At 43.9% G+C, this 12,500-nt stretch overlaps 1 protein-coding gene across 1 annotated transcript in view; it reads left to right on the forward strand.

The window, feature by feature from the left end:
- Nucleotides 1–4,971: 4,971 nt before the first annotated feature.
- Nucleotides 4,972–12,500, forward strand: part of sox5 (SRY-box transcription factor 5) — a gene marked incomplete in the record, with an annotated part of 102,099 nt that continues 94,570 nt past the window's right edge. Inside the window, 1 exon segment of the mRNA XM_029761060.1 lies at nt 4,972–5,166. Within this exon segment, the coding sequence (XP_029616920.1) occupies nt 5,129–5,166 (38 nt within the window).

Below are 12,500 nucleotides of genomic sequence, written 5' to 3' on the forward strand. Positions count from 1 at the left end.
AATATATTTGGCTAAGGTGTATGTGGACTTCCGACTTCAACTGTATCTCCAGCCTGCCAGTTGCCATTGAAGGTGAGCATTTGTCCACTGAAGTCAGTTATGACGCGAAATTGCAGTCAGGTAAAGACCCCGGTGAGGACGACAAGCACACAGATGAGCTTCCCTGAGACGGTTTCTGACAGTTTGTGCAGAAATTCTTCTGTTGTGCAAACCCATAGTTTCATCAGCTGTCCAGGTGGCTGGTCTCAAATGATCCCGCAGGTGATGAAGCCAGATGTGGAGGTCCTGGGCTGGCATGGTTACACGTGGTCTGCGGTTGTGAGGCCGGTTGGACGTACTTCCAAATTCTCTAAAACGACAGGTGGCTTATGGTAGAGAAATGAACATTCAATTCTATGAAAACAGCTCTGGTGGAATTCCTGCAATCAGCATGCCAATTGCACGGTCCCTCAAAACTTGAGACATCTGTGGCATTGTGTTGTGTGACAAAACTGCACATTTTAGAGAGGCCTTGTATTGTTCCCAGCACAAGGTGCACCTATGTAATGATCATGTTGTTTAATCAGCTTCTATGCTATGCCACACCTGTCAGGTGGAAGAATGATCTTGGCAAAGGAGAAATGCTCATTAACAGGGATGTAAACAAATTTGTGTGCAACACTTTTTGTGCGTATAGAACATTTCTGGGATCTTTTATTTCATAAGACCAACACTTTACGTGTTGCGTTTATATTTTAGTTCAGCGTATATTTTTTGACTACTTTTAGTTTTACCTCACTACATTCCTAAAGAAAATAATGTACTTTTTACTCCATCAAATTTTCCTGACACCCAAAAGTACTTGTTACATTTTGAATGCTTTGCAGGACAGGAAAATTGTCAAATTCACACACTTATGAAGAGAACATCCCTGGTCATCCCTACTGCGTCTGATCTGGCAGACTCACTAAACAGAAATGCTTCTTTTGTAAATTATGTCTGAGTGTTGGAGTGTGCCCCTGGCTATCTGTAAAATAAATAAAAACGCCACCTTTCAGTAAGTATATTTTAGCAATTACATTTACTTTTGATACTTAAATATATTTAAAACCAAATACTTTTAAACTTTTTCTCAAGTAGTATTTTACTGGGTGACGTTCACGTTTATTTGAGTCGTTTAAGGTACCTTTACTTTTACACATGTATGACAATGGGTACATGCACGCACTCACACACACAACACACACACAGACACACACACACAGATTCATCATCATAACAAATAGCCATGAAAACTTTCCACCAGGAACTGAGAGTTAGCTAAGGTCCATTGGAGTCTTTGTGGTTCTCATTCTGCATACAGTTAATCTGTATAATAAAGCAGTTAGGTTGTCTGTAATACACAAACAACGTTATGATTGGGTTTGCAGCTGTTTTGCAGCAGAGGTCAAGGAGAGATGCCGTCTCCAATCCTGAGGACCAATTTACTCCCTGAATGAGATTACATCTAACCTCCAGATATGTTTTTCTTCATTTTTCCTGAAGAATTAGATTAAACCAAATAGAATCATAATGACAGTTATTGTTGCTGCTATTGCCATGTCCATAACTCTATATATTTATTTATCAAATAGAGAGGATAGGTATGTGTGTGAATTTGGGCTTGTGTTTCTGGTGAAGTTTTTGTGCTTATTTGACAGTAGGAACAAGTAGACGAACAAGACAGACAACCCTGTTACACAATATTTATACATATTTGGATAGACAGATTTTGTTCAGGTTATGCATTAGTGTGTGTGTGGGGGGGTGTGCCTGCAAGCATTCAGGCATTTGTCACACATTTATGTGCGCTAGTGTGTGTGTGTGTGTGTGTGTGTGTGTGTGTGTGTGTGTGTGTGTGTGTGTGTGTGTGTGTGTGTGTGTGTGTGTGTGTGCAGGAGCATGCATGCCTGTGTGTTTGTGCCTCCACTAGCATATGTGCTTGTGTGTGTGTTGAGTACAGATGGAGTGATGGCGTGTTTAAAGTTTTCCAGGCTACTGTGTTTCAGGCTGTCAGGTTTGTTTTTCTTTCCTCCAGAACAATGGCTGATTGGCTCTGTCTGTGACACACAGACCACACACTCCTAATAGTGACTGACAGCGCTAAGGGCTGTCTGCCTGCCTGCCTGACACTCACACACTCAGTACCACATGCACACAAACACACACACACACACACACACACACACACACACACACACACACTCCAAATTCTGCTTCTTCACACTTACTTACTTATCAGATGTGTGTGTACACGTGTGCGTGCATGTGTGTGTGTGTGTATTTGAACTGTCAATGACAATATAGGATATGTAGGACATCTTTTTTAATAATCTTGTTTAAGCTTGTTTTTGCATATTTGATTAAATTCCTTTATAAACGTTCTGATGTTTCCTTCATTCTGTATAATATGTTGTTTTCCATTGAGAACTAATGCAAAGAGTCCTCTGTACTGAGAAAGGTGTTATACTCAATAAAGGCTCTTACAGTGTTAAAATCATCCTTATCACAATTATGAATACTCAGAATGGAGGAGCAGGACTTGTGAAAAAGACTGTATCTGGGCAGATTTATTTCACAGTAAGAAGGGAGAGAAGAGACTCTCAAAACTTGTGAAAGAAAATAAAACCCATGTGGTTTCATGTAGACAAGAATACCGAAGACTGAGGTCCAGAGAGGTGACTGGAGTGGAGTGTTGAGAGGATTCTATACCAGTGGTGTGTGTGTGTGTGTGTGTGTGTGTGTGTGTGTGTGTGTGTGTGTGTGTGTGTGTGTGTGTGTGTGTGTGTGTGTGTGTGTGTGTGTGTGTGTGTGTGTGTGTGTGCATGCATGTGTACAGAGCTTAAGGAAGGGGGCAGTGTTTGCTCTATGGAAGCAACCATCCCTACGGCCACACAGCCCCTCCCCTCACACTCACACTCACAATCTCTCTCTCTCTTTCTCTCTCTCTCTCTCTCTCTCTCTCTCTCTCTCTCAATTCGATTCAAATCAAAGGGTTTTATTGGCATGGGAAACATATGTTTACATTGCCAACGCAAGTGAAATAGATAATGAACAAAAGTCAAATCAAATCAAATCACGTTATATTTGCCACATGCGCCGAATACAACAGGTGTAGACCTTACAGTGAAATGCTTACTTACAAGCCCTTAACCTAAAATGCAGTTTTAAGAAAATACCTGAACAAAAAAAAGTAAGAGATAAGAATAACAAATGATTAAAGAGCAGCAGTAAATAACAATAGCGGGGCTATATACAGGGGTTACCGGTACAGAGTCAATGTGCGGGGGCACCGGTATTGAGGTAATATGTACATGTTGGTAGTTATTAAAGTGACTATGCGTAGATAATAACAGAGAGTAGTTGGACCATGTTAGTTTGTTGGTGATGTGGACGCCAAGGAACTCTCAACCTGCTCCACTACAGCCCCGTCAATGAGAATGGGGGCGTGCTCTGTCTTCCTTTTCCTGTAGTCCACATTCATCTCCTTTGTTTTGATCACGTGGAGGGAGAGGTTTTTGTCCTTGCACCACACGGTCAGGTCTCTGACCTCCTCCCAATAGGCTGTCTCGGCGTCGGTGATCAGGCCTACCACTGTTGTGTCATCAGCAAACTTAATGATGGTATTGGAGTTGTGCCTGGCCGTGCAGTCCTGAGTGAACAAGGAGTACAGGAGGGGGCTGAGCACGCACCCCTGAGGGGCCCCCGTGTTGAGGATCAGCGTGGCGGATGTGTTGTTACCTACCCTTACCACCTGGGGGCAGCCCGTCAGGAAGTCCAGGATCCAGTTGCAGAGGAAGTGTTTAGTCCCAGGGTCTTTAGCTTAGTGATGAGCTTTGATGGCACTATGGTGTTGAAGACTGAGCTGTAGTCAATGAATAGCATTCTCACATAGGTGTTCCTTTTGTCCAGGTGTGAAAGGGCAGTGTGGAGTGCAATAGAAATTGCATCAGCTGTGGATTTGTTGGTGTGGTATGCAAATTGGAGTGTGTCTAGGGTTTCTGGGATAATGGTGTTGATGTGAGCCATGACCAGCCTTTCAAAGCATTTCATGGCTACAGACGTGAGTGCTACAGGTCGGAAGTCATTTAGGCAGGTTACCTTAGTGTTATTGGGCACAGAGACTATGGTGGTCTGCTTGAAATATTTTGGTATTACAGATTGAAAATGTTATTAAAGACACTTGCCAGTTGGTCAGCGCATGCTCAGAGTACACGTCCTTCAATCCGTCTGGCCCTGCAGTCTTGTGAATGTTGACCTGTTTGAAGGTCTTACTCACATTGGCTGTGAAGAGCGTAATCACATAGTCGTCCGGAACAGCTGATGCTCTCATACATGTTTAAGTGTTACTTGCCTCGAAGTGAGCATAGAAGTTATTTAGCTCGTCTGGCAGGCTCGTGTCACAGGGCAGCTATCGACTGTGCTTCCCTTGTAGTCTGTAATAGTTTGCAAGCCCTGCCACATTCAACGAGCGTCGAAGCTGGTGTAGTACGATTCGATATTTGTGTATGGACGCTTTCCCTGTTTGATGGTTCGTCGGAGAGCATAGCGGGATTTCAGATAAGTTTCTGGGTTAGAGTCCCAAACCTTGAAAGCGGCAGCTTTACCCTTTAGCTCAGTGCGAATGTTGCCTGTAATCCATGGCTTCTGGTTGTGGTATGTACGTACAGATAGATAGATAGATAGATAAAATTGAAATAAACAATAAAAAATGAACAGTAAAAAGTTTCAAAGGAATACAGACATTTCAAATGTCATTATGACTGTGTACAGTGTTATATCGATGTTCACAATGTATCTCTCACACACACACACACTGTGCCGTGCTCTGCGCTGGCCCTTTAAGAGCTGAGCCCATCTCTAACAGCTTACAGGGAGGGGAGGGTAGGAGGAGGGACAGAGACAGAGGGAGGGAGGGTGTGAGGCTGAGTGTGTGTGAGCGCTACAGAGAGAGAGAGAGAGAGAGAGAGAGGGAACAGTCTCCGTTGTCTCAGAGGTTGAAGGATCAATAGAGAGGCTTGTTGTGGCGGTTGTGATTCTGTTCCATCTGTGTGTCGGAGCTGCATGGTGTTAGAAGGAGGAATCCTAGTTCCCACAGACCTATTCCAGCATGCTCACAGACCCTGAGCTACCTCAGGAGTTTAACAGGTACGTACGCTCTTACTCTCTCTCACACACACGCACGCTCAGACAGACCGCGGGGAGAGAGGGACGACAGGACTGTGAGGGAAAGGGAAAGAGGCAGGGAGGGAGGGAGAATGAGAGAGCTAGTGTTTTGTTGTTGTTGAAGTGTTTGTGAAGGAGAAAGTGCTGCTTGGTGTAAACTGTTTGCTGAAACAAAATAGTGTTTGCGGAGTTCCAAGGCTTTAATAGTCTGTTAGATAGATAGATAGATCGATAGATAGATAGAGAGAGAGAGAGAGAGAGAGAGAGAGAGAGAGAGAGAGAGAGAGAGAGAGAGAGAGAGAGAGAGAGAGAGAGAGAGAGAGAGAGAGAGAGAGAGAGATAAAGGAAATTAGATTATGAGAGAGGGAAAGATAAAAAGTTTGTTTGGCTGTCCTGTGCCTTTTAGCGATACCAAGTGCAAAGCTTGAGCAAACTGGTTGTGTGTGTGTGGTGTGTGTGTGTGTGTGTGTGTGTGTATATGTGTGTGTGTGTGTGCGTGCGTGCGTGCGTGTGTGTGTGTGTGTGTGTGTGCGTGCACGCATGTTTGTGTGTGTTGTCCAGCTGTGGTAATCAGAGTGACACTGAGAAGTGATCTGTGACTTTGGCCCTGCTCTCCCTCTCTCTCTCTCTCTCTCCCTCTCTCTCTCTCTCTCTCTCTCTGTCTCTCTTCCTCTTTCCCTCCCTCACTCTCTCCACTGCACACGTTCCAGTTTAACTAAGTTGTTCATGTCAACATGTTCATTGTCGTGTTCAAGCAGCAGTGTTACTCACTGTCTGTCTATCTGTCTATGTGGGTGTGTACATGTGTGTGTGCGCGCGTGTGTGTGTGTGTGTGTGTGTGTGTGTGTGTGTGTGTGTGTGTGTGTGTGTGTGTGTGTGTGTGTGTGTGTGTGTGTGTGTGTGTGTCTGTGACAAACGTTATGTCCTTACTCTGTTTCTATGTGCTGAGGTGAGAGCGTGAACAGTGTGATTCAGTTTGACAAGAGTTTCTCAGAAAGTTCCCATTCACCAGCTAACTGCCTGACTGCCAAATAATCAATCTGCAGTTCACTATTCAGAATGCCTGGCAACTAGTTGTACTTCTGCTTTATCTGAGGGGCTATTTTGAGACCCTGAGATAAGAAAGCTCACATTCATGTCGAGATGCTATCGAACATGAGCAAATTGTTCAGGGTGGGAGAATTGTTGGGTTGTTTTTACAGAATCCACTCATGGTATATTCCCGTAGATGAAATAGAACACAAACACAGTAAATGTTAAAAGCCTACATTTAAACAAAATGTCCAATCTTTTATTTGTAGATCACAAATTAAAATTTGGGATTGTTTTTCTGTCGTTACAGCCACAGTCTGTTGAGAGGGTTGATGTTTTTTTGAATTTGTTTTATTCCAACTTTATTTAACCAGGCAAGTCAGTTAAGAACAAATTCTTATTTACAATGACAGCCTATGTTTTCCTCTGTTGTGTGAGAGAGGTGGAAATATTCTGACCGATTTACAGTTCGCGTCAACAACAAAACGGGCTTTGCTGGGGAATAATGGCTGTTTGATGTTAATGCCCCGAAAGAAAGATTACCCATAATACCCTGTTTTAATGCCAGTATTTTTTGATACACGCCCCTCTCTCACTTGACTTTTATTGCATTAAAGTACTGTACTGTTTCGCCAGATGAAACTAATCTTTTGTTTGGAGATAAACTCTATGGGTTTTAACCCTGAATTAAGAACACATTTATATGTCCCAGTAATGTGTTTTTAATAAGTCATCTATCCGCAAAGAGGGAAAGAGAGAAAAGATAACAACAGCAAACTATGTGTTAGTAAAAATGTAAAGGATTACATGTAAAAGCAGAATGTATGGAGATAAATGCAGGGATTACAATGACTTAGAAAACGTCTGGTTAAAAGTCTGCTTTCCGGTAATGTACTCTATCAGTGGATAAGGAAGGAAGAAAGGGCGAGCTGTGCCGGCTTGTGTATGTTTAGATGGTGTAGTGTGTATTTATGAGTGTGAGGCTCTCTACAGTGTGTGTGTGTGAGAGAGTTGTGCATTAGTCTCTTCAACGCAGAGGGAGAGCAAGTGTATGGGTGCAGTGTGTGTGTGTGTGTGTGTGTGTGTGTGTGTGTGTGTGTGTGTGTGTGTGTGTGCGAGACATATCATCATCGGTCCTGATGCTTTCCGTTCCTGCGTCTCTGTAAGTGTTCACTTTTCGTTCCTTCTCTCTCATCCCTCTCTCCGTTCTCGTTTACCTTCGCTTTTATCTGTTTTCTGCTTCAGTTATGAGTGATCAGGAGAAGAAAAGTGAGACACAGACAATTACTGTGTGAGAAAGCACTTTCTACTCTAATGTTGCTGGTTTATAGCAGCTTTAAAAGTTCTGTCACAATAACACAGTAAATGTATGTTCTGTACAGTGCGTGGGAAAATGAGCTGAGCTGGCCATGTGACGTGAAGAAATTCTCATTCCTTTTTATATGTCTCTTGATTAGTTTGAGATGTAATCGATGGAAACAAGATGAGAATGGTTTGTTTTTAGGAGCTTTGTCATCCAGACATCGTTCATTAACGGTGAATGAACAGATTGAGATATTGAATTGATTGACCGATGCAAGAACATTCATGTTCATGTTACATTTTGACTGGATTGGTTTTAGTACAGAGTAAATCACCAAAAAAATGTCATACTATTTACAGTCATTTATGCTGAGTAATATTTAAATATACGATGATGATGATGAATATATTATTATTATTATTATTGTTATAATTATACACCGCGTGTATGAACGCGATTATTACAATGCCATGTTATTATTGTCTTTGTAATATTGTACTTAAGCTGTTGTATATTTTGGTATTATTATGAATCATTCTTGAGTTTTCTCACTGACATTTTGTTCAGTTGTGAAAATAATAGTGATTTGACGGCTTCATACGTTGACAGCTTCACTAAGAACGTCGATGATGCTTGTATGACATACTTAAACAGAGGGATTTCTCTGACATAGCTGTGGGATGAGTGTATGTGTGTGAGTTATCTGACAGATTCTGTGGTCAAACTGACAGATTCCACAGGGAGAGAGAGAGAGAGAGAGAGAGAGAGAGAGAGAGAGAGAGAGAGAGAGAGAGGATAGCGTGGAGGTATAGAGAAACAGAGAGAGAGAGAGAGAGAGAGAGAGAGGATAGCGTGGAGGTATAGAGAAACAGAGAGAGAGAGAGAGAGAGAGAGAGAGGATAGCGTGGAGGTATAGAGAAACAGAGAGAGAGAGAGAGAGAGAGAGAGAGAGAGAGAGAGAGAGAGAGCGAACAGAGAGAGGGTAACCGAAAGAGAGACACCGAAAGAGAGGAAGAAAGAGACAGATAGATAGAAAGAGAGAGATGCAGAAGTAAAGGGAAAAGAGCGAGATTGATCGTAAAGAAGAGGCAGAGAAGAGGAAGGGAGTCCTAGGGGTGCTGAGGGGAGCAGTGTGGAACTCTCACTCTCTACCATTTGTCCCTGTGGGTTTATTGGGGGGTCGTGGTGTAATGTCGCATTTTATGAGTGGGTCCACACCGGTTGTCTAAACACCTAAATGTGCCTTATTAGTAAAACTGCAAACATGGTTATACAAGAACACTTCAATGGTTTGTGTTGATTTCTCTGCTAAGATAATCATGTGGAAATGTGGTAGAAATGTGTATTTAAGTGTGTCATCATCGCATTGGTATTGCATTGAAATACATGATGGGATATTATTATAAAGTATGACAGTGGATTTTAATTGCGGTAGTGTAATTTGTTACTGTTTGAAACTTTTAAATTTAATGGAATTAATTCAGGAATTAAGGGAATCAAAGTGTGTAATGTGAATTAAAGTTGAATTGGATTGAATTGGATTTATGTAGCATTAACTAGAAAAGCATTGCGGATTAAAATGGTTAAGTGTTTTAAAGGGATAGGGTGGCGTGTTACGGACTGTTTTGAGAAAGCGGGGTACAGTGTGTGTGGGTGTGTGTGTGATTGAGTGGTGTGTCCGTCTGAACACTAATGCAGACCTTGTCCCCTCACTCTCTTTCTCTCTCTCTATCTCTCCCTATGGCCTCTCTGGGCCTCTTTCTCTCTCTCTCTCTCTCTCTCTCTCTCTTTCTCTCTCTCTCTCTGTCTCTGGGTCTTTCTCTCAGACTGGTTCATTGTCTGGCCCATATTGTCAGTCCCCGGAGCGGCTTGATAACCGTGTCTCCATGTTGGAAAAAAGAAAGGAAGACAGAAGAATACCAGAGCAGAATGCTAAAGGCCCTCCCTCTCTCTCCCTCTCTCTCCCTCTCTCTCCCCCCTCCGCTCTCAACCCACAGACCTCCCCAGTGCTGTCAGCTGACCTCTCTAACAGCCAATCGGCGACTGGTAAATTAGTCTCGGTAGATTGGAGGCGAAAGCGCAGAGGACTTAAACTTTTCTCTGGCCGCCCCACTTGTGTCCCTCTGTGTGTGTGTGTGTGTGTGTGTGTGTGTGTGTGTGTGTGTGTGTGTGTGTGTGTGTGTGTGTGTGTGTGTGTGTGTGTGTGTGTGTGTGTGTGTGTGTGTGTGGGTTCATTGAGGGGGGCTAACGAGAGATGGGTCACATGGCTATGGGTTAGAGGTCAAAGGTTAGGGCAGACTATTGCATCATGGTCGGTCGGAGTAATAAAAGTCAGAGGCTGTTGACTCTGAGAGGGGAAGAAGCCATGCGAAGTCCTGGGATTCTCTCATTCCTGTGTCCTCTGTCCCTCCTTCCCGCCTTCCATCCCCCTCTCTCTCCCTCTTTCCATCCCTGTGCGCCCCACAATGACAGACAGTGTTAGTCTCTTTGGCCTTACCCAGGGTGGTACAATAGCAACTCTGTGTCTGCAGGTAGGGAGGGGGACGGGGGGAAAGGGGGAGGAGGGGGAGTGGGATGGGAGGAGGGGGGTCAAGGGAAGGGAGGAGGCTATTTGGGTGAGGTGGGAGAGTTTCAAAGTACGGGGCAAAAGGGAGAGCCCAGCTGTGAATAAGTGTGGGTATGTGGATGTGTGTGTGTGTGTTTGTGTGTGCTTTCGCCAGTCTGCGTTTCTGTTTCCTTGTGTGTGTGTGTGTGTGTGTGTGTGTGTGTGTGTGTGTGTGTGTGTGTGTGTGTGTGTGTGTGTGTTCATGTGTGTGTGTGTGTGTGTGTGTGTGTGTGTGTGTGTGTGTGTGTGTGTGTGTGTGTGTGTGTGTGTGTGTGTGGTGTGTGGTGTGTGTGTGAGAGAGAGATAGAGTGACTGTTCAGTCTGTCCTGTTGTTTCTCTTCTATCAGTGGGCCACTCCAGAGAGCTGAGTGAGACTCTGTCTCGTGTTTTTTACAGGGAGCCGTAGAGAGTGACTGAGACAAATGGACAAGACTTTTTATGGATGAACTGAACAACTGGAGTCTAAACAGTGAGCGTCACACAATGGAAAATCTGTGTTCATCTGTCAATAAACATTACTGATCCACTTCTTCCCTCATAAACACCAGGGAATAGGTCTGAAAAGCAACGGGGACGTTGTCGTTTTGCCGTTTTTCTCCCTCCAAAACTTTTCTCACGGCCTAGCCCCGCGACTCTCAGATCAGCCAGCCCAGAAAGAGAGCGAGAAAGAGGGAGTGACCGAGTGAATGACTGGCGGTCTTTTTCAGTCCCATTTCACTTGCTTTATTTTCCCCAACTAACCCTCATATGGAAGCTCTCCAAGGTAAAATGTCAGTGAAAATCACAGCGTGATGACTCAGTCTAAAGAAATAAATAAGAATTACAACAACATGACGAAGTATGCAGACTGCTGCAATGAGCAGTGATGACTAACTACAGCCCAGGCAGAACAGAACAGAACAGAAGAGTGTGTGTGTGTGTGTGTGTGTGTGTGTGTGTGTGTGTGTGTGTGTGTGTGTGTGTGTGTGTGTGTGTGTGCGTGCGTGCGTGCGTGCGTGAAGGAAGCACTTGAGGACCACAAACTACATGAGCTGGCCCATGCCTTCTGTCCTCCCTGACAGCACACACACACGTACTTGGGACTACAAATATCGGCTGTGTGTGTGATGACATTGATGACAGTGACATTAGCCACTGTCTTATTGCCTTTTGTGGTTAATCTGGACAGGAAACGCGGTCACTCCCTCAGCCTCCATTTCAGAGAAAAAAAACAGAGGGTGCTTTGTGTGTGAGAGTGCGTCTGTGTCGGTGCGTCATGTTAGCATACAGTAAGTACATCTGCAATAATGTCACAAGGTTTCTCTCATTCCTTTATATGCTCTCCTCTTGTCATCACCCATATGACATTGAGCAGGTAACTGGAACTGAGTAGATAGAATGACAGCCAAGTCAAGGAGATTGGCTGGTGTGTGTGTGTGTGTGTGTGTGTGTGTGTGTGTGTGTGTGTGTGTGTGTGTGTGTGTGTGTGTGTGTGCCTACTAGCCGACTAGCTGAAATGGCTGTACTTGCCACCACAATAACCAGGGAATATCATTGACTCCATTGAAGTGTGGAGTCCTTAAGTCCACCAGCTTATGTGTTCCCTTTCTCCTGTTGCAGTCTCACTGTTCCCCCTGATAGAAAGGACAGCCTATTAATAGATATTAGGCAATATCCTTAAGAGTCAGACAAGACACAGGGAGGAGGAGGAGGAGGAGGGAGGAGGAGGGAGGAGGGAGGAGGAGGAGGGAGGAGGAGGGAGGAGGGAGGAGGAGGAGGGAGAAGGAGGCGGGGGGACAAACAGCTGATTGTGTAAAGAAGGATCACTCAGTAAGACAATACTACAAGCTATCTCAATGCTTCACCTCAGAGAGAGCGAGAGAGAGGAGGGAGGGAGAGATGGAGAGGGAGAGAGAGAGAAAATAGATGTAGACTTGACAGAGAGGATAAGGAATGGGATGGAGGGAGAGGGTACAGAGTGTAAGAAAAGCAGCAAGAGAACGGAGAGTTAAAGAGAGGGTTGATGGCATATTTCAATATCGGATGGAACATTTGTTTAAACTCATTCCTCAGGAGTTATACAGTGTACCTATGGAAATGCTGAGGTTTTCTGTACTGCTGTTTGATACGCTGTTCTGTTCCCTTACCTCAGCTAACCTTCACCTGACTGACAGGTAGTAGGGGAAGGGTCGCACAGAGATGACATCACTACCTCTTGGGGATGTGGATTAAAAGCCCCATTTTGATGTAATGTTGAAATTATTTTAAGCAGTCTAAATTTGACCTTTATGAAATTCTAATATTAATTTATATCTTGTTTAATATGCATGTTTATTCAGCAATTGAAATACAGGATCACAGTTCAAATAGAGGATAATGCTTGTGTACATAAGACAG

The sequence above is a fragment of the Salmo trutta genome, chromosome 8 (genome assembly GCF_901001165.1).
Source record: "Salmo trutta chromosome 8, fSalTru1.1, whole genome shotgun sequence".
Lineage (NCBI taxonomy): Eukaryota > Metazoa > Chordata > Actinopteri > Salmoniformes > Salmonidae > Salmo > Salmo trutta.